Genomic DNA, 21,450 nt, shown 5'->3' with positions numbered 1-21,450 from the left:
CTTACTAAAACGCGCGAAAATCCTCATAATTACCACAGCCTTTAGATTAAACTGATTCAACGACACAAATACGACCACACGACCACACCTAATGACATGACCACATATGAGCGTTTTTCTATATATAATTGTATAAAAATAATTCAAGATATGAAAAAAATTTGAAAAACAATTTAACTTAATCTAACCACAAATATTAGATATTTTAACTTAATTTGATTTTAAACTTTTATTATTATTATTATTGTTATTATTATTATTATTATTATTATTATTATTATTATTATTATTATTATTATTATTGTTGTTGTTGTTGTTGTTATTTTTTTATTTCTTTATTTATTTTGCTACAAACAATATGTTCGAAGTTGAAAATTTTGTTGCTACAAATAGGTTGTTGTTTGTAGCAAAAAATAAAAAATAAAAATACAAGTATATATGAACATGAAAACAAAAAATAAAAAATATATGAATATTTATAAAAGTTATGAAATGCATCATAAAATTTAGTGAGAATATATGGAATGTTTGTCCGACCCCCTTGGTCAAAGTATACAAAACCCAAATATTGCGGAGGCCGCAGTTTGGGAAGGCAAATTATATTGTGCACCGCGGTGCATAATCGATTATGTATCACGCATTAAAACGACGTCGTTTTGTTTAATGAAAAGAAACGGTATTCATTTCTCGCCGTTTCGCACCCCTCCGCAAAAAGTAACTCTGTTATTCAGTTTTATTTTGTATACACTACAGTTTCAGTTCAACACAATTACAGTTTCATTTCGATATAACTACAATTTCATTCGATATTTATAGACTCAAATATGTGAAAATGTTATTTAATTTTATTTTATATACATTATAGTTTTATTAAAACACAACTACATGATTATTTTGATATAATTACAGCTTCATAGTACAATATACACTCAAATATGTGAAATGTTATTCAGTTTCATTTCACCACAACTACAGTATCATTTTGATATAACTGTAGTTTCATTTGATAATATAAAAATAATACGTGAGGCAGTGCCAATTTAGATATACTGTAGTGTCAGTTGATAATTAACATACAAAAAAATGCGCGCTCCGTCAATACTAACGGCGCGCCGTTTTGACCGCAGTGCACGTGCACCGCGGTCCACGATATAACAACCCATTTGGAAAGCTCTCTCATGGATTAAGAGTCGAGGTTTCACCAATTTTTGTGTTGAATCAGATTGCTTAAATTTATGTTTCAAGCTTGTAATTAATTCCTTAGACCGGTTCTATGTTGGTTCGATTGTCCATGCATGTAAACTTCTTATTAGTTCTATTGGTGATTACAAGATTTGTTACATTCGTAAAGATAGAAATCATGTGACATATTCGCTTGCCAAAGCTGATGGCACATAGTTGACCCACTTTGTGCGGTTTGATGTTCTTCCGACCTTTTTGAATGATTTGCTATCTTAATATATTTGTCCGATTGCTTTAAAAATGAAAAGTTTGTTTGATTTAGGTAAAGAAAAAAAGTTTGTAAAGAAAGTCGAGGAGTTAGGGGCTAGAAGATTTAGATTTTAACTACTTATTATATTTGAGAAAAAAAAAGTTACATAAATCTTTTTTGAAAATAAAGTTGTCATATATTAATGAATGAAAGCAACAATAGAGTCATGAGGGATAAAGTCGTAATACAGCGAGTTAGTCTGAGCAAAAGCTGCTGAAGCAAGAGTACGAGCATGTAAATCTTAATTTAATAGAACTTTTAAAAGTTAAAAGTTTATAAGTTTTTAATTACCAACAAAAAATTAAAAACGGTAAAGTTATCTACGGAAAAGAAAGAAAAAAATAGATAGATAGATAATGTTGATGAAGAAAAGAAATTGAATGACAACAATAAAGAGGGAGATGAAATTACATATTCTCCCTGTCTCATTTTATGTGTTCTACTTATTATTCACTGGTCAAAGTAACTCTTTCTTCATTGTTTATTTTCTTTATTAATTTTTAAATATAAAATTTTAATGTCTAATAATACTTTTAATTTATTTTCTAAATATATAAATTTTGTATACTAATACTAAATTTACTATTATTAAATTTGAATTAAAAATAACTTTAGTCAAATTTCGTTAACCAAACTAGAGAAACAAAATGCAGGAAGGGAGTAATTGATTTCACATTTAAAATTTTTTAATAAGATAAAAATTAATAGATATCCATACCAGGTGACTAATATTTATGGAGTAACGATTTTGTTAAGAATTATATAAAATTGTCCCGGGATTTAGCATAATGATTCGTCGCTTAACTTGATGTCACAATTGAATGCGACAATGTGACGGTTCGGATTCCACTGAAAATACTAATGTGAAAAAGGTCCAATTAAAGTGTAAATTAAATTCTTTGTACACATAAACACTAAAATCTATCCATATGTTGATTGCACGAGTGCACGACTCCATAATTACTCTAGGGGTGGACTGGTGGAGTATTTGAGCTTAGAATTCTCTAGTAATAAAAAAAAAAAAAAAAGGAAAAGGGTCAAATAGACCCTTGAACATTACTCAAGGAGTCAATTAGGCCCTTGAACTTTCAAAATGTGCAATTAAGCGCTTAAACATATTATTTTAGAGCAATTGGACCCTAAAACCGGTTGGTTACCTACAATTACAGGTCAAAACGATTCCGGCGAACTTCCGGCGAACCTCCGACAACATTCCGGCCAAAAAACCAGCGAACGTCGCGTTATTTGCTGCCATCTCCGGCGAAGGAAAAGGCGTCTGCCTTCTCCGGCAACTGGAGAAGGCAACCAACTCGTTGCCTTCTCCGGCAACTGGAGAAGGCGAGCAGATGGGTCGCCTTCTCCAGTCGCTGGAGAAGGGGTTGCCTTCTCCCGTGAAGGAGAAGGCAACCCAGTCCTTCGCCGGATCTGTTCGCCTTCTCCTTCGCGAACCAGATCCGGCGAAGGAGAAGGTCTCCTTCGCCGGATCTGGTTCGCGAAGGAGAAGGCGAACCAGATCCGGCGAAGGAGAAGGCAACCCTGCCTTCTCTTTCACGGCTCCTTCTCTAGCTGCCGGAGAAGGGTTGGGTTGCCTTCTCCGGCGAAGGAGTTCGCCGGAGATGGCAGCAAATGACGCCGGCGAACTATTCGCCGGTTTTTTTGGCCGGAATATTGTCGGAGGTTCGCCGGAATCATTTTGACCGGTAATTGTAGGTAACCAACCGGTTTTAGGGCCCAATTGCTCTAAAATAATATGTTTAAGGGCTTAATTGCACATTTTGAAAGTTCAAGGGCCTAATTGACTCTTTGAGTAATGTTCAGGGTCTATTTGACCCTTTTCCCAAAAAAAAAAAAAAAAGAATTAAGTGAAATTAACAACTTCGAATAATTAAGGGGAAAATTTGGGGAAATACACTATACACTGTATCACTAATCACTATCCCCTCATCTGTCGTCATGTTTTAGTCCTGAAAAATTCCAGTTGTTGACTTCCGCTGCTCCGATCATCTTCACCGCAGCAACGTTATGGCCGGAAATTGGCTGCCGCCGGCACAAATCACCGGAAGTGGCCGACCAGTGCTACACCCCGGTGAAGTTGAGTGCTCACTCCTCTCCATGGTAGACCTCCTATCGGAAGAAAATCCCAGCTTCCCCCACCTCAGGTCTGGCCTTCTCATTCTCACCACCCACCGCCTACTCTGGCTTCCTGATTCCACCATTCCCGCCTCCACTGGTGCCGCCGTCTTCATCCCCCTTGCTTCCGTCACACACATATTCTCTGCGAAAAAATCCATCAAGGCTATGTTTGCTAGTCCTAGAATTCGTTTCCAGGCTTCAGCCGGCCCGCAAGGTCGAATCGAGGAGAGTGGTTCGAAATCGGTGGTGATAACTCTGATCATTCGGGGCAAGTCGGATGTGGATTCGTTTTTGGAGAAGTTTTGTGAGGCCTGGAGAGGGAGGGCTTGGGAGGAAGCTGCAAAATCAAAATCCGGATCGGATGGTCCAAGTAGTTCTGGCTCAGTGTCCAGTTCGGGCGGGGGCAGCCTAGCTGTGAGGATGCCGGTAGTTGGCGTAGCTGGGATACTGAGGAAAGAGCAGGAAATGTGGGAAAACACTGATAAGAGCTTGCAAGATGCTTTTCAGGATTTGAATGCCCTCATGGTAAGCAAGTTTTGTTTTGTGCTTATGTATGTGTATGCATTCATATATGAGCTTATATATATGTACAATGCGAATAATTTGTGTATGTGTCTAATTCTACAAGGTAAATGAAAAATGCATTTACTAGTTGTCATTAGATTTGGAGAGAGGGGGAGAAAGTTAAGTAAAATCCATTTACTCTTCAGTTATTTTCAAATGTAAAAAGAATTATGCTTTTGTTTTAAAAGTCTATTTACTTATAAGTAAGCACAATGCCATTGAGGTTATTTAGATGTTCAAATGTGCTGATGCCCACCTTTGTTTGTTCTAAAGTCCGGCCAATGCCCTTGATTCTCTGTCTTATTCAAGGATATGGTAACCAAATATACCTTTTATGCTTGTCATAATATAAACCTTGTCACCCATTTCCATTTTCTACGGCTATTTATTGACTCACCCTTCGGGATCATTATCTTCTCCATTTCTTGTTCAAGGGTATGGTAGCCAAATATACCTTTTATGCTGGTCATAATATTAAACCTTTTCCACCCATTTCCATTTTCTACGACTATTTATTGGCTCACCCACACTCTGCTTCACATCCTAGATGATCATCTCACCTTTCCTTCAGTTGTACAATCTTTGGGCTTCTCACTACTGAGGAGTTATTGTCCCTGCATTAAGTTATCTTTGCCAATATAATTGAGGTGTTTTTGCACTTTTTCTAAAAAAAAATATTTTTTAGTAGGTGAAAATATTTCTTTACTATCATTGAATCCTAGGCAGGTAGTTTAATCAGAGTTTCTCTGAGTCGATGCTTGAGGAATCTGAGTAAAAAATAACTACAGTTGTGTAGTTCCGAATATTAGCAGGCTATAATTTGACTTTTCTGGATTATTTTGTTAATGGTACTTGGTTGACTTTAGATCTACTTATTTACTGGTTATCTAAAAGGTTCGGCAATAATAATATTAAAGGTACATTTATTTGTAAGAGAACTGTGATTATCTAAGTACTCAGGTAAGGCTAAATAACAATTATGAATTGTTTCACAGAGTAAGGCTAAAGAGATGGTGATGCTAGCTGAGAAGATGAGATTGAAACTTCTTTCCAGTTCGAGCTCTCACACAGGCACAAATGATGAGGATTTGGGTACAAAGGAGGAGATGCAAGATTGGTTACTAAGTGTTGGTATAGCATCTCCAGTTACCAAAGAGTCTGCAGGTGCCTTGTATCATCAACAATTATCTCGACAGGTATCTCCTCTTGCCGTTGTCTATGCTATTATTTGGTGCAATTGTAATTGCAGGTGATTAAGATAGAGATATTGTATAATCTTGAAATGGAGTTTGATGGTTGTAGAAGAAATCAAGTTGTGAATAACTTGTATTGGTAACTTGAATTTGCTACATTTGAAAAATTAGTTAATGGGTAGTGTCATATTTTTAGGAAAGTAAAATTTTTTTAAACACAGACCAAATCCTGGATGCTTTACTATTGGCTTCATCAAGAGCAAATGTGTTATTTTTCCTTTTCTCTTCTCCTTTTTTGTGTGTGGTGATCAGGATATAGATTTAAGGATTGATGTTGCACAATGTGGAATATTTTAATAATTTAATTTCCATTGCTTTATCTTTCTGTTATCAAATGTTTGCTCGGTTTTAGTTGGCAGATTTTATCAGGACTCCCCTTGACAGGGCAGGAGGAATGATTAATCTCATTGATGCTTATTGCCTATTCAATCGCGCTCGTGGAACAGGTAATCTCTGTGTGCACATGCGCAAAACATATATCCACCATTATCATGAACCTTCTTTATAGAAGTATATTGTTTTCACTTTTTTATTTTTATTTTTTAAAAAAGTTTTTCAAGTTTCATGTTGAAATGTTGAACCCTTTCTCAATTTTAAAATTATTTTTATAATTGTTCTATCTTTTTACAGAATTGATATCCCCTGTCCCCTGATGACTTGATGCATTTTGTATAATTGTTCCCTCTTTTTCAATTATTATTATTTTTTTAAAACTTTGCAGAATTAATATCCCCTGATGACTTGATGCGTGCATGTTCTCTATGGGAGAAGTTTGATGTGTAGGTCTTACATTTTCTTCAAAACTACATGTGTTTCTCACTTTCTCTTCTCTTGTATATTTTATTTTCTGCATATGTGAATCTTTCATTTAACAAAATTAACATAAGAGAAAAGTAAAAGTATATATTTCTTCTTTGTGACAGTCCTGTGATGCTTCGCAAGTTTGATAGTGGTGTTGTGGTCATCCAAAACAAGAGCCACAGTGACAATGAGGTAATTTCTATTATACCACAAATGATGTTATGTTGATGCTACCCTATCTGGTGAAAGTACTGTGCGAATAAGGCTCCCTTTATTTCAGATATAATTTGTCATCATAGTATCTTCTTTTCTATACAAATCACTTTAACCATCATTTAACTTCAGTTTCTTAATATGAATAGACAAGTAGGGTCTTCAATCCATGAGTGCTAGGCGTATTTCATGTTATAACATTTATGATGCAAGACATGCAACTGGACACATAGTCAAGACAACTTGATGCTAGATGGATGAATGTTTGCTAGGACAGCATGCCAAGACATTGAATTTTCACTACTGTTTTACTTCCTGGAACCCTAGTTATGTTTGATTCCAAAAAAAAAAAAAAAACAAAATTAATTTCTATGTTCTCAAATTTTGGAAAAATATGGAAATTATGAAATAGCGCATCATTGAATTAAAGAAGTAAAAATCTTTTGTGAAATCTACCCCATACTGGGGACAATTTTGCAATTGCCTGGATGATGTTTGAATGTTTCCTCCAATTCTGCCCAACTCAAAGCTCTGCTGTTGTTCATTAGGTCTTCGGCAGAGCAAAATATCCACAGAAGAACTAAATAATCTAAAACTAGGCTGAAAGAAGTTCATTGTTAACATTTTCACTGCGATGGGAAACTGCCGAGGACACAAAATGCACAATGTTGCTCAACTGTTCAGTTTTTTGTTCTTTCACTACTATTTTCCCTTTTCAGTGGGAATGTAGGTACAAGCCCATGGTTGAGTAAGCTAGGGCAAAAATATGTGTTGCATTCTTGAATGATGAGATGTGTTTTAAGTGTAACAAGCTTGATCTTTTCCTAGAAGGCTTTGGCATTCTAGCATGATTGATTAATGATGTTCGCATGGTTTGGAAAGTAATTGAATTTTTTCAATTGCTTGAAACCTATGATTTACTTGCTTTCTTTATCAATCAATTTGTACTACTACATCCAGGTATTTGCTAGGATTAAATCCTTGGTGACTAAAGCTTATGCTTTACGAGCTGGGATCAGTGCTAGTGATGCTGCAATGACTCTTGGGGTTGCTCCAGCTATGGCCAAGGAGCATCTTCTTGCTGCTGAGGGGAAAGGTATTTCTTTGCCAATTCATTTGCAAAGTCAATGCTGTGCATAATGTGTTATTAGTCATTGATGGATTGTTATCAGGCTACAATGCCTTTAAGATATTGTAGTTAATTTTTACCAATGAGCATGTATTTTTTTTTTTTTTTAAATATATATTTCTAATGTTCCAAGACTTCCAAATAATATTGCTCATGCATTTTTATTCTGTAAGCTTTACAAGGAATTTGCTAAGAATACATTTTATTTACCGTCCTTCCTTTGCTGTATCAAAAGAAAAACAATAAGAGAACAAATGCTTTTAATCGGCAAGATTAGTTATTTTTTTTATGGAAACACAATCAAAGTCCAAAAATCAGTTTATATACACAGGCAATTAACAGTGCAACTTTATACTTCTTTTCAGGATTGTTATGCAGAGATGTAAGCCCTGATGGATTTAGGTTCTTTATCAATCTGTTTCAAGACATTGATGCTGATGATATATTCTTGTAAGTAACAAAAATACACTTCAGCAAATCAAACTATCTTTCTTCTTTATTTTTAGTATGATGGTATTCACACTTTTGTTGCATTTTTATGGGGCACCGATAAACTTCCTCAAGTTATTTCCTTTATAAATATGTTGAAGTTTTTGGGGGATGTCCATTCATGAATTTTCTTTTTAAGGACAACAAGAAAATAGGCTTCTTAGTGAAATTTAAGAGTACCATTTTGAATTAGCTTTCTTGCTTGAGGTGGTCTTATGCATGTTATTTGTTATATGGTGAATAAATAGTGCAGATGCTGCCCACTAACTGTGAACTTTTAAGATCTTGAAGAAGTTTGGATTCAGTAAAAGTCAACAGATGCAAAGAAAATGCACAAGACAACATGCTATTTGCTATTGTTATGTCATTTTCTCTTTGATAGGAAATGCTAATTTGCTATTTTTCGCAAGGTTTCTAGATTATGTGTGTGCTCGCTCACATGTTTTTATTTATTTATCTTTCTTATGATTGTTAGAACATATTATTATAGTTGTTACCATAGAACCTGCAAAGTTTGATTTTAAGATTACATGAAATCGAGTATGGACCATGTGGTGGACATTCAGGCAAAAAAGAGGGGGGAAAGGTCCATTTCTGTAATAATAGATTTGGATTATTTAATTAGTGAATATGCAGCCAATTTAATCTAGTCTAGTCATAAAATCAAAAGATTTAAGGCATAGGCTTGGGTACTAAGTAGTCATGTTTCAATTGGCTTTTTAGTCATGTTTAAGAGTATCAAAACTTGAAGTAAAATTTACACATTGACCAATAAAATGGCAAATAGGAGAATATTAATGGGATGGAGGGAATATGTTGATTTATACTTATAATTTGCTATTGAAGAGAGAAACTTGTAGGGAGTTTCTGATAGATTATTAGTAATTTTATTAATGGTAGTGCTGATTGACTTGTTTGTCCAACACTCCAACTGTGACATAATTTTGAAACAAAATCAGTAAGAATGTTGCATGCCCATGTGGTTAGTGGTATACTTACTAAGATTTCAAATGTATAACAAACATGTAATTAATATGGAGTAATTATGAAGTACAAGATATATTATTGGATTGAATGGAATTGAACAAACAGTTAAAGTGTCGATGAGAATTATGATATTGAATATTTAGTTTAAACTGAATGAACATTTGACCAATGGATATTCAGTATTTCTGTTTAAAATGTGTTAAACATCCCATTCAAGTATAATGAATATCTTTCCAGATCTCATCTTGCTAGGTAAGTTTATGCTCATAATATAATTTTATTTCCTTTTGTATAATAGTAAAATGAGATTTTAAATAATAAATCAATTTATTTGATGGCACTTTAGAAAAAAAAAATCATTATTTCTATATTAATTTACCATGGGAATCCATATTGCCACCCCCTGAATGAGGTAATTTGGATAACCAAAAAAAAAAGCAAATAAATTTTCTTGCTCCCTTTGTTCACAGTGCTCATGAGTTTAATGAAATTTGCAAACTTAAATATTTTGAAATTACTCCTATATCAGTAGGCATTTTTTGAATGGATAGGCTGATATGAGTGATAGATTTTCTCTTGAAACTTGACTGCTCATAGAATTTTCCCTGTCATCCCTTTCCAGAGAGAATGAGATTAGAACATTTTTGTTTCTTTCGTTAGGATTTTATATAAATGAAAAGAGACGCTGGGAAATAATTATGCTGAGTGGAGAAAGAATTCGTGATATGGGTGTCCATCTTTATCTGTCTGAGGCTTTTTCTTGGACCACTAGACATGACATTACTAGAAGAGTGATCACATATTCTGTGCATCAGAATTGGATGCATAATGCATTATTTTTCCATTGCATATGGCTCTATGGAATTAAGTGAATCAGAATGCTTTTAATTGCATCGATGATTGATCTGTATTTATACTAAAATTGCAGGAAATTATCTGATAATATTTCAAATTCATGTCAAACAGTTCCATGGAAGTTGTTGTGCTATTGCTTTGGGATATCTTGTGTGAACAGCTCCTTAAATTAGATCTTCAAGATTTGAAGTCTGTATTTGTAAATGTATGCATATTTGAGTTACTTTACCTGATGAATGCTGTTTAGCTTCTGCTCTTTGCAATTCTGCATTGCACAGCTTTCCTCAGAGTTAAAAACTAAGTTGTGTTATTCATGTGAATCCTACAGAGTGAAAGATCATGGAACCTATGCGAAATGGATCGACTCCGCCTCAGCCTCAGCCTCAGCCTCAGCCTAAACGTATTATTTTGTACTAATTCTTTACAGTTTTATACTTTGAAACTACTGTACTGTTTCCAGGCAGACTGTTATTAGCTGGAATGATGTTTTGACTATTTCCTTTTTTTTCACAATGTTGTACATTTTTCAGGTCATAACGATGATACTTTAGACAATTGGATGTATCACTTGCTCGGCAACAAAATCCAAACACGCAAGAAAGACGTTTAAAGGGAGAAGAACAACTAGGTAAATAGGATTTTACGCAACTAGGTAAATAGGATTTTACGCACCGGCAACTTTTAGGCATTGGTCCAAGTCAGCCATTATGCATTGATGAATGGCGGAGATGGATGGAGACACAAGATCCAACAGTTTCAACCTCTCCAACTGACAATGGAGCATACTCTACTGTTGAGTCCAATGAGCTTGTGATTGTTCAAATGTAGGCTTGATATATATATATATATATATACTAGTTTTTTTTACGCGCATTGCGCGATTGGGATAATGCCCAATATTTTTTTTAAATAAGTATTTCAAAGTATATCAAGGCAAGATTATATTGGAATTGTTCATGCATAGATAATTGTATGTTGAATTTGCGTATTTAAATAGGTAATTCTAAGTTTACAAATACAAGATAATATAGTTAAGATTGATTATAATTATCAATAAAATAATTGTATAGATATGGTTGAAACCAAATACGGGACATAAGGGAGAGTAAATAAAAATTAGGCATAAAATATTAAATATATACTAATATTGAAGAGCTGACTGCTGATTGCCTAGCAAGGACATTGTGAGGTAGCTTCTCACCTTAATTTGTTGTGTGATTTGAATAATCTTTTTGTCAATAAATCGCCCAAGTAGTTAATATGATTGGTTTAATTATATTTTTTATTTTTTAAAACTATTATTTTATTATTATTATTATTATTATTATTATTATTATTATTATTATTATTATTATTATTATTATTATTATTATTATTATTATTATTATTATTATTATTATTATTATTATTATTATTATTATATGTTTACCCTTAGGTAATTTTACATGTTAATCTAAACAGTTAATTTTTTTCAAATATCTTTTTACCAACCGTTGATATAATTCGCTGGTCAAATCCGCTAACGCTAATCGCTAACTGCTGATGGTAAAACAAGGACATTGCGAGGTAGTTCTCACTTCAATTTGTTGTGTGATTTGAATTTTTTCTTTGTCAACAAATCCCTCAAGTAGTTAATATGATTGACTTTATTAATTATTTTTTTTTTAATTTTTTCATGGTATTGATAAAAGAACTTGGTAAATAAATATATAGCATTATTTTGTATTATAGCTTTGATATTTAATTAAAAAATAGTGCACAAAAAAAGATAATAGACAATGTAGTGAATATAATCAATTGATGAATCTCATGTATAGAATTTTTACATTGAAGAAATATAAAGACAATATAACTAATAAAATTATTTCTTTTAATTTATATATATATATATATATATATATATATATATATATATATATATATATATATATATATATATATATATATATATATATATATATAGACTTAAGTTCAAATGAGGACAAGTATATTATAGAGGACTGTGAGGACAGATGTAGTGTGTGCCAATAGTCTGTATGTTATGTGCATGGCCGAATGAAGTTGTGTGCCACAGTTTGTATGTCACGCGCATATATTTGTTAATTAGTAGAGTCTGGGTTCGAAACCTGATGTATACATATATTCATGTGTGCCATTATGTATTAAATTGTGTGCCTGATATTGATTTGTTGTGTGCTCATTATTTGTCCTCACAGTCCTCTATATATTGTTGTCCTCATTTGAACTCAACCCTATATATATATATATATATATATATATATATATATATATATATATATATATATAATGGCACACATGAATATATGTATACATCAGGTTTCGAACCCAGACTCTACTAATTAACAAATATATGCGCGTGACATACAAACTGTGGCACACAACTTCATTCGGCCATGCACATGACATACAGACTATTGGCACACACTACATCTGTCCTCACAGTCCTCTATAATATACTTGTTCTCATTTGAACTTAAGTCTATATATATATATATATATATATATATATATATATATATATATATATATATATATATATATATATATATATATATATATATATATATATTAAAGACATTGTATGGACAATGTAGTGAATATAACCAATTGATGAATTAGAATGTAAAGAATTTTTATATTGGAGAAAAATAAAGACAATATAACTAATGAAATTATTTCTCTTATTTAATTTATTGATAATGAATAATTTTTTTTTAATAAAGACATTGTAGACACATAATTCTAAATTAAAGAAATGAATATGTATTATTTCTTGTTGTAGCTACTAAATTATTATTTAATTTAATAAGAGTAAAATAGAGTATTAATTATGCCAACTTTGATTGGGATGTGGTTCGAACCTAAGACCTTTCTTATTGAAATCAATGAGTAAGTTAATGGTGAACTAACATAAATTAACGGAAAAGATAATATTTAACGGAAAAGTTAATATTTAACGGAAAAGTTAACGGATAATCATATTCATTAAGGATAAATTAGGAAATCTTAAGGAAAAATTAAAATCTGATCAATCTGAGCCATTCATTTGATTAAAAAATTTGACCGCCATTTTTTCTACCTATTATAGGCCTAACTCTCTTGGGCTCTTATTAGTATAGTATATAGTAGATATATATATATATATATATATATATATATATATATATATATATATATATATATATATATATATATATTTACCAATGTATGCTTCTAATTTTATTTATAGTTGTTTAAAAATAGTACTGTTATGAAAAATATATGTTGCAATCCGGCCTGCTAGCTTGTCTGTCTGTTACTTTCCACCTAGTATAAGACACAATTTTATTTATTTGCCCATTTTTTGAAACCTTATTAGTCGGCAAAAATATCCTTCCCCTGTCCTTTAAATTAGATTTTTGCCTTTTGGGATTACTTCTAAGTTAAACCTAAAATTTGTTAGATTTTCTTCCATGGTAACACTTCAATCTTCCTGCATTCATCAACCAGATTGCAATTCAAGCATTTATGGCCATCGGTTTCCTCACCTCTAAGACATTGGATCACTTCCTTTGCGTCGGTGTTAATCTTTACAAAACCAGAGGGAGGTTTCTCCCAACGGAGCAGGGAGGTGTTATGCCATGGAACCGTGTTCACCATGGTTGGTGAACACGGTTCCATACGACACCGTTTAGAGTGAGTGGGACTAACGGTGCCCGTAAGTGGCACCGTTAACTCCCACCACTCACATTTTTTTTTTTTTTTAAAATTAAACGCGCCATAGCGTTTCCGCTTCTCCACTACGCCATTTCACTTCCTCTCCATGCAACCTCCATCGCTCTGCTCTCTGGAACACCACTCTCGAGCTCTCTTCTATCGCTTCATCTTCCCCAGCCATTTCCTTCGATCACTCTCAAACACTCTGCTCCACAGCCATTCACCTCTGCTCTCGGATTCCTCGTTCTCGCATTTGTAAAACAAAATTTGACGTTCTCACGTAGCTATCAAAGGATACAGCCTCTCCATTGCTCATTCTCAACGTTCCTTCACTTGTATTACAGGTATTTTCGTGTTTATGATTTAGGGTATTTGTATTCTGTGTACATATTTCGAAATTTTGAAATGGGGTTTTGAATGTAATGTTATGAGCTTATGAATGTATATCTGTAGCATTATATACGTGTAGATTAACCATTATGAATTGATTCGTATATGGTTTTTACTGCTGTTTATTCACTTTCTATGCAAGCTTTGAATGTCCATAACGTCCATTCACTTATGTATTTTATGTCATGCAAATATGTATTTTATGTCATGCAAATATGTATTTTCTGTGTGAGATTATGAATTTTCTATTGTGCCTATGAAATTACATTTTTGCTGTTATGAACTTTCTTATATGTGGTTATGTATTTTCTGTTAGAGATTATGAATTTTCTCGTAGGAGAGTATGAATTCTGTATTGTGAGTTGTCAATTTTATGTTCTGTATTTATGAATTTTCTATGTTGCAGTTATGAACTTTCTGTTTTGGAGTTAGGAATTTTCTGTCCTGAGGTTATGAATTTTCTTTGTGAGATATTATGAATTGTATGTTACTATACTATCAATTATATGTGACTGTTATTGATGGACAATATGGAATTATGGATTTTCTCATATGAGATTATGGATTCTGATCTATATTGCAGTTATGAACTTTCTGTTCTAAGGTTATGAATTTTCTGTTCTGGTATTATGAATTTTCTTTGTGAAATTATGAATTTTATGTTACTATATTACCAATTATGTGTAACTGTTATTGAAGGACATTATATTCTTTTCGGTAGAGCATGGCTGGATTTATTCGGCACTCCCCATCCCCCCTCTACTGAAATAAGGAATATATTTTCCTTCCATCAATCTATATTATATGTTGTATATGAGTTACTTGCTTTCTAACGTTTTTAATAAAAGCAATGGACACTGCTCAACGAAGGACAACACGCTCACAAACAAAGGCAGTCTTGAGCTCTCAAGCTGCAGAACCATCACAACCCTCACAGACGGCGGCTGAACACAACACTGCAGTCACCCCTACAACAAAAAGCAAGAGAAAACGAACAACACGGGCTGTACTTGACTCACAGGCTGCTCAACCATCCCAGCAGCACTCTGATGACCTGCTCGAGCAAGAAGTTATTAGAGAAAAGAGGTCAAAGCAAATAAATGACAGACATAGGGGCAACACAGACATTGGAGGTGATTGTGCAGAGGGGAGTTCTACTCCCTACTTCAGCACACGGATGGGACCAAAGACCATGTTTAGGCTTGTACAACAACTACTGCCAGAACAAAAACAAGCTGTCCGTGATATTGGATTTGGAGCCCTGTTGGACCTTCAATTGTGCGCAAATGAGTCACAATTAGTTCAGTATTTGATAGCCAACTTTGAGGTTTTCCAAACACATTTCAAGCTGGAGAACGACAAGCTCACAGTTGATGAAGAGGACGTTGAGTACACTCTTGGCATTCCAAGAGGAGAAAAGAAGGTTGTTGAGGCCCCAAAATATGATGAACAGGGGACACCAGAATACAGGGCTCTCTTGAAAAGCTGGAGGGAACGGTGGAATATTAAGCTTGGTTCCCCAGTCACTACCCAGATGGGAGATGTCATAGTTCAGAGGGGAGATTCTGGAGATGACTTTAAGAGAGACTTCATGGTCTTGACTGTTTCGTGCATGATGAGGGGATTTCAGAACCGCTACTGCAACAACAGAATCCTCAACTCCTTGATTAATGTTGATGAGATAAAGGAGTACAACTGGTGTGGCTACACCTACAACTCTCTGATAAAGTCCATCGAGCAGTACAGGAAGAAAAGTAATAGCTTCTTTACTGGACCAATGACATTCATATTGGTAAGCTCTAGCTCCACTTATGAATCTTATGATATTCAGATTGTAGATTATATGTGTTAGATTATGAATTTTCCTCTATGTGATTATGAATTTTTCTCTATGTGATTATGAACTTTCCTCTATGTCTCAGATTATGAATCTTCCTTTATCTGATTATGAATTTTCCTTTATGTGATTATGAGTTTTCCTATATGTGATTATGAATTTAGAGTATGTGCTTATGTATTTTATGCTATTCAGATTTTATGAGAATTATGTGTCAGATTATGAATTTTCCTTTGCCAGTTTATGAACTTTCATTTACCAGTTTATGAACTTTCCTTTACCAGTTTATGAATTTTCCTCTATGTGATTATGAATTTTCCTCTATGTCTCAGATTATGAATCTTCCTTTATCTGATTATGAATCTTCCTTTATGTGATTATGAATTTTCCTATATGTGATTATGAATTTAGAGTATGTGCTTATGTATTTTATGCTATTCAGATTTTATGAGAATTATGTGTCAGATTATGAATTTTCCTTTGCCAGTTTATGAACTTTCATTTACCAGTTTATGAACTTTCCTTTACCAGTTTATGAATTTTCCTCTATGTGATTATGAATTTTCCTCTATGTCTCAGATTATGAATCTTCCTTTATCTGATTATGAATTTTCCTTTATGTCATTATGCATCTTCCTCTATGTGATTATGAATTTAGAGTATGTACTTATGACTCTTATGCTGTTTAGATTTTATGAGAATTATATGTGTCATATTATGAATTTTCCTTTATGTGATTATGAATTTACAGTATGTACTTATGAATTTTATGCTATTTACATTTTGTGAGAATTGTATTTGTCAGGTTATGAATTTTCCTTTATTTGATTATGAATGTTCCTTTATGTAATTATGAATTTTCCTTGTTATCATTATGAATGTTCTTATAGTATTATGCAATAATGAATCTCATAATAGAAAGTTCATAATTGCATAACATAAAATCCATAATATGATAGTTGAATATAATGTTCATATGGATTATGAATTTTCTATTATGATATTATGAATTTTCTGTAGTGTAATTATGAATTCTGTGATTATAACTTTTTTATTTTACTTTTTTGTTCAACATTGTAGCTATTCTACTTTGATCGGGTCCAATTCAAAGGAATGAGCATTCAAAGAACATATCCAAGCATTACTGCATGGACAAGTAAACTTGCACGGCAAAGGGTTTCCGCTGAGAAAAGGTCGGGTGGATATGGTAAAGGGAAAGTTATCCCTCGTATTGCAAAGCCTACTGCTGATTGTATCGCTTCTACTTCCGCCCAACCAGTCCCAACCATCTCTGTGCCGCCGTCTAGTGTTGATAGGGTCACGCGGGTTCTACAACGCCTTGCTGCTGATGTCTTGGAATTCGGTGAGGCTATGGCTGAAGTTGGCAGACAAAACGCACCGGTGGATGTTATGAAGGCCGCATTTTCTGGAATTTCCACCATGATTGGCGTTGCAAGCACAATAGAAAGACCACCAACTCCAACCTCCTCTCAACTAGACGACATCTTCTTTGGCCAAGAGTCTTTCACAAAGGCTGTTGATGCCTTGGTTGAAGCCTTCCATAAGACCAATCGGCAAATGGAGATTGACCCTCCCTCATTTGATTTAGGGATCTCTTATACCCCGGCACCATTGGTTGATGAACCACGTGAGCAAAGTGCAATGGATGAAGATGAATTGGATGCCCTTGTTGAGAACATTGTGAAAGACACTCCCGGTGCTGCTGATGCTGCTACACTCTCTACTACTCCTACCGCTATCCCTGCTACAACCCCTGCTGATACGCTTGGTGCTACGGCTGTTTCTTCCCCTGCTTCTTTCCCTGCTCCTACGCATGTTCCTACCACTGCTGCTACCCCTACTGCTTCATCTTCTGAAGCATATGCTGCTACCCCTGCTACATCAAGTTCTGAAAGACGAGAAATAACTCCATTGATCAAGGTTCCATTCGCCAGAGATGTCCCTGATGCTGCTAATACTTCTACGCCTGCTGCTACACTACCTGCTACCCTCGACGATATTGATAGGTAAACTAATTAGAATATGAAATTGTGTTATGAACTTTCTGATATTATATTATGACTTTTCTTCTGAAATATTATTAATTTTCACATATGAGATTATGAGTTTTCTATTATGAGTATTAAATTACATTTTTGATATTATGAACTTTCTGATATGCAGTTATGTATTTTCTGTTCTGTATTTATGAATTTTATGTACTGCAGTTATGAACTTTCTAACCTGAAATTGTGCAACTATGATGATATTAACTATCTTCGTGTGTTTACAGTGCATTTCTGGACAGTGAATCTGATGTCGAGGATGTCACCAGGCGAAAGAGACCAGTCCGGAAATACAAAAACATCCCGTTAAACTTGAGATCACCTTTTTGGACAAAGAATGTGCCATTTGTCCATAATGCCAGTGTGACCGAGAGGGCCGTATCAAACTACGCCTTCATGGATGTTTCTACAGATCATCCAGTGGAGTATGTTTGACTCTAACCATTTAGAAAACTTTTTATTTTCATTTATATTTCACATTTACAACCATATATTAATTTATTTACCTATTTATCAAAATTTTTTGTTCATATAGTGAAACTCTGTTTATCTTTGATGATTTCTCAATGACAAGAGGAGATTTCCACACCCTCCGAAGCGGTGAAATTTTTAACACATTCATAGATGTATGGGCGTTGAGGCTTACACTCCTCAACACAAAACGGGCGTTGGGGAAGCCAAAGTGCATCTATTTTAGCACGTTGGTACATGTAAGTTAATAACAACAATTTTTACTCTGGCTCACTTCTGAATCTCCTGTTAAAACCATTCTGTATTTTATGTCATGTAAATATGTATTTTATATTTGTGATTATGAATTTTCTATTGTGAGTTTATAAAGATACATTTTTGATATTATGAACTTTCTGATGTGAGATTATGTATTTTCTGTGTGAAATTATGAATTTTCCCATATGGCATTATGAATTTTCTATTTGTGAGTTATGAAATTACAACTTTGATATTATGAATTTTCAGTTATGTGGTTATGTATTTTCTTTGTAATATTATGGATTTTAAGTATTTTCTGTGTGTGATTATGAATTTTCTCATATCATATTATGAATTTTCTATTGTGAGTTTATGAAGTTACATTTTTGATATTATGAACTTTCTAATGTGAGATTATGAATTTTCCCATATGGCATTATGAATTTTCTATTGTGAGTTATGAAATTACAACTTTGATATTATGAATTTTCTGTTTTGTTGTTATGTATTTTCTTTGTAATATTATGGATTTTATGTTATGATATCATGAATTACGTATGACTGCCATTACATATTGCACAACTTATCATTGATACGTATTTTTTTCCCCTTAGCTTCAACTCGACCCATCTGAACAGTGGATGAAGAATCTTCCGCTTCAAAAGCGGAAGGATAATTTCAACGAGCGATTACAGTATGAGATTTCAAAATTTGAAAATCTTGATGTCAATGATGCTGATTTGGTAATTTATAATTACCCACCTTCAACATTTATTCATTAATTACATATTTCTTCTCTATTCTAACTACTTCTTTTGATGTTAGCTATTTTTCCCCCGTGCTTCGACACGAACACTACTTTGTTGTCTGCATCAACACCATCTCAAAAAGTGTTGAAATCATTGACAACAAGATGTTGCCGAAGGGTGTTACTGAAGCTGACAAGTATGAAGATTGCCCAAATCTACTGGTAACTTAACCTTAAACTTGACCTTTTCAAACGTTTGTTATACATTTCATGTGAATCATAATCACACTAGTTTCATTTTTGTCCAGATGAATGCTTTGAAAGAGTACTTGACTGCAGAAAAATCCCCCCTACTCCGTAAGATACAAAACCTTCCTGTATCATACTTGGCCATTCCTTGGAAGGAGCTTGACAATGTCATTGATTGTGGCATATATGTCATGCGACACATGGAGTCCTACAAGGGGAATGTTTAAGATTGGGACAGTGGATTCAAGATAGGCACCCATGTAAACGTAAGAGTATAAGATATATTAATTTCAACTTAGATTTGCTTTTTTTTTTTTTTTTTTTTTTTTTGTTTTGTTTTTTAACATCTTTTTATTTTTTTTTTGAAGGCTGACTTCATTTGGGAGCTTAGAGCTAAATACGCATCAAACATTATCACATGGGGTAGGAACACTGAAGATTGCGAGTTATGAAGGTAGCCAAGGATCTCTCAAAGAAGAAGTGAAACTATACCGGCTTTTTGGTGTTTGAATATGTTGTGAACATGAAGCAAATCTTGACTGTTGATATTTTGTATGTGCACAGATATTTTGCACCTATGAATACCACAATCTATTGCTGGTAAATGAAAGTTCATAAACTGGCAAAAGGAAAATTCATAATCTGACACATAATTCTCATAAAATCTGAATAGCATAAAAATACATAAGCACATACTCTAAATTCATAATCACATATAGGAAAATTCATAATCACATAAAGGAAGATTCATAATCAGATAAAGGAAGATTCATAATCTGAGACATAGAGGAAAATTCATAATCACATAGAGGAAAATTCATAAACTGGTAAGGGAAAGTTCATAAACTGGTAAATGAAAGTTCATAAACTGGCAACGGAAAATTCATAATCTGGCACATAATTTCATAAAATCTGAATAGCATAAAATACATAAGCACATACTCTAAATTCATAATCACATATAGGAAAATTCATAATCACATAAAGGAAAATTCATAATCAGATAAAGGAAGCATCTGAGACATAGAGGAAAATTTATAATCACATAGAGGAAAATTCATAAACTGGTAAAGGAAAGTTCATAAACTGGTAAATGAAAGTTCATAAAACTGGCAAAGGAAAATTCATAATCTGACACATAATTCTCAACCTATATCTAAAATCATAAAATTCATAAGTACATACTGTTAACATGATCTCAGTCTATAGCTACATCGTGGTCTACATTCTTATTAAAATGAACAAATTGTGAACCCCCGGTGCTTGGATGTACAAGATATCCATCACGAGCAATCTCTGAAATATTTTCCAAGACCAATGATTGGACAGAGCCCTTTGTAATTGAAGCAAGCTTGTTTGCAGCGCTCTTTCTTCCCCTTTGCTGCATTGTACTTCTTCTCAATAACACTACTACTCCTTTTATTTCTCACACCTTTACCCCTCCGGCTTGAGGGGTCTTGGACAATACCACTTGACGAAGACACAGCACCTCCTCAGTGTTCACATCCCCAATCTCAGCTTCAATGTTTTTCCTTGCATTCTCAACGGCTTCATCACATAATTGTCTAGCAACACTGTTATCTTGGCTAGAAACAATAAGCCTTTGAAATTTCCTACTAATCTCAACAGCCCAAATTGAAGAAGGGACACCACCATTATAAAACACAGATGCAATGTCCACGTTTGTACGCTCAACAGCCTTTTTTAGTCCATCTTTTTAGGACATGTATTTATCGGGAATTACTGGAAACACAGTGCCACATGGAAGTATACGCCAAGCAGGTGCAGCCAAAGTATTAAAATCTCTCTCCTTCTG

The 21,450-nt window shown here is 33.7% G+C and overlaps 1 protein-coding gene across 3 annotated transcripts; it reads left to right on the top strand.

Annotated features, from left to right (window-relative positions):
- Nucleotides 1-3,382: 3,382 nt before the first annotated feature.
- On the top strand, nt 3,383-10,578 carry LOC109148378 (vacuolar protein sorting-associated protein 36). 3 transcript variants are annotated; one of them, XM_019296186.1, is made up of 9 exons: nt 3,383-4,150; nt 5,185-5,385; nt 5,795-5,888; nt 6,164-6,221; nt 6,366-6,435; nt 7,417-7,552; nt 7,951-8,035; nt 10,245-10,298; nt 10,447-10,578. In XM_019296186.1, the coding sequence occupies exons 1-9, from the start codon at nt 3,515-3,517 to the stop codon at nt 10,451-10,453; spliced, it is 1,341 nt and encodes a 446-aa protein (XP_019151731.1). In that variant the 5' UTR covers nt 3,383-3,514; the 3' UTR covers nt 10,454-10,578. The 3 variants fall into 3 exon arrangements, with proteins under 3 accessions (XP_019151731.1, XP_019151730.1, XP_019151729.1); XM_019296185.1 differs by having other exon boundaries at nt 3,384-4,150; nt 10,245-10,326; XM_019296184.1 differs by having other exon boundaries at nt 3,385-4,150; nt 10,245-10,316.
- The last annotated feature ends 10,872 nt before the right edge of the window (nt 10,579-21,450 follow it).

The sequence above is a fragment of the Ipomoea nil genome, unplaced genomic scaffold (genome assembly GCF_001879475.1).
Source record: "Ipomoea nil cultivar Tokyo-kokei standard unplaced genomic scaffold, Asagao_1.1 scaffold2054, whole genome shotgun sequence".
Taxonomy (NCBI): Eukaryota; Viridiplantae; Streptophyta; class Magnoliopsida; order Solanales; family Convolvulaceae; genus Ipomoea; species Ipomoea nil.
Note: the sequence above shows the minus strand (reverse complement) of the source record. Positions and strands in the feature narration are given on the sequence as shown.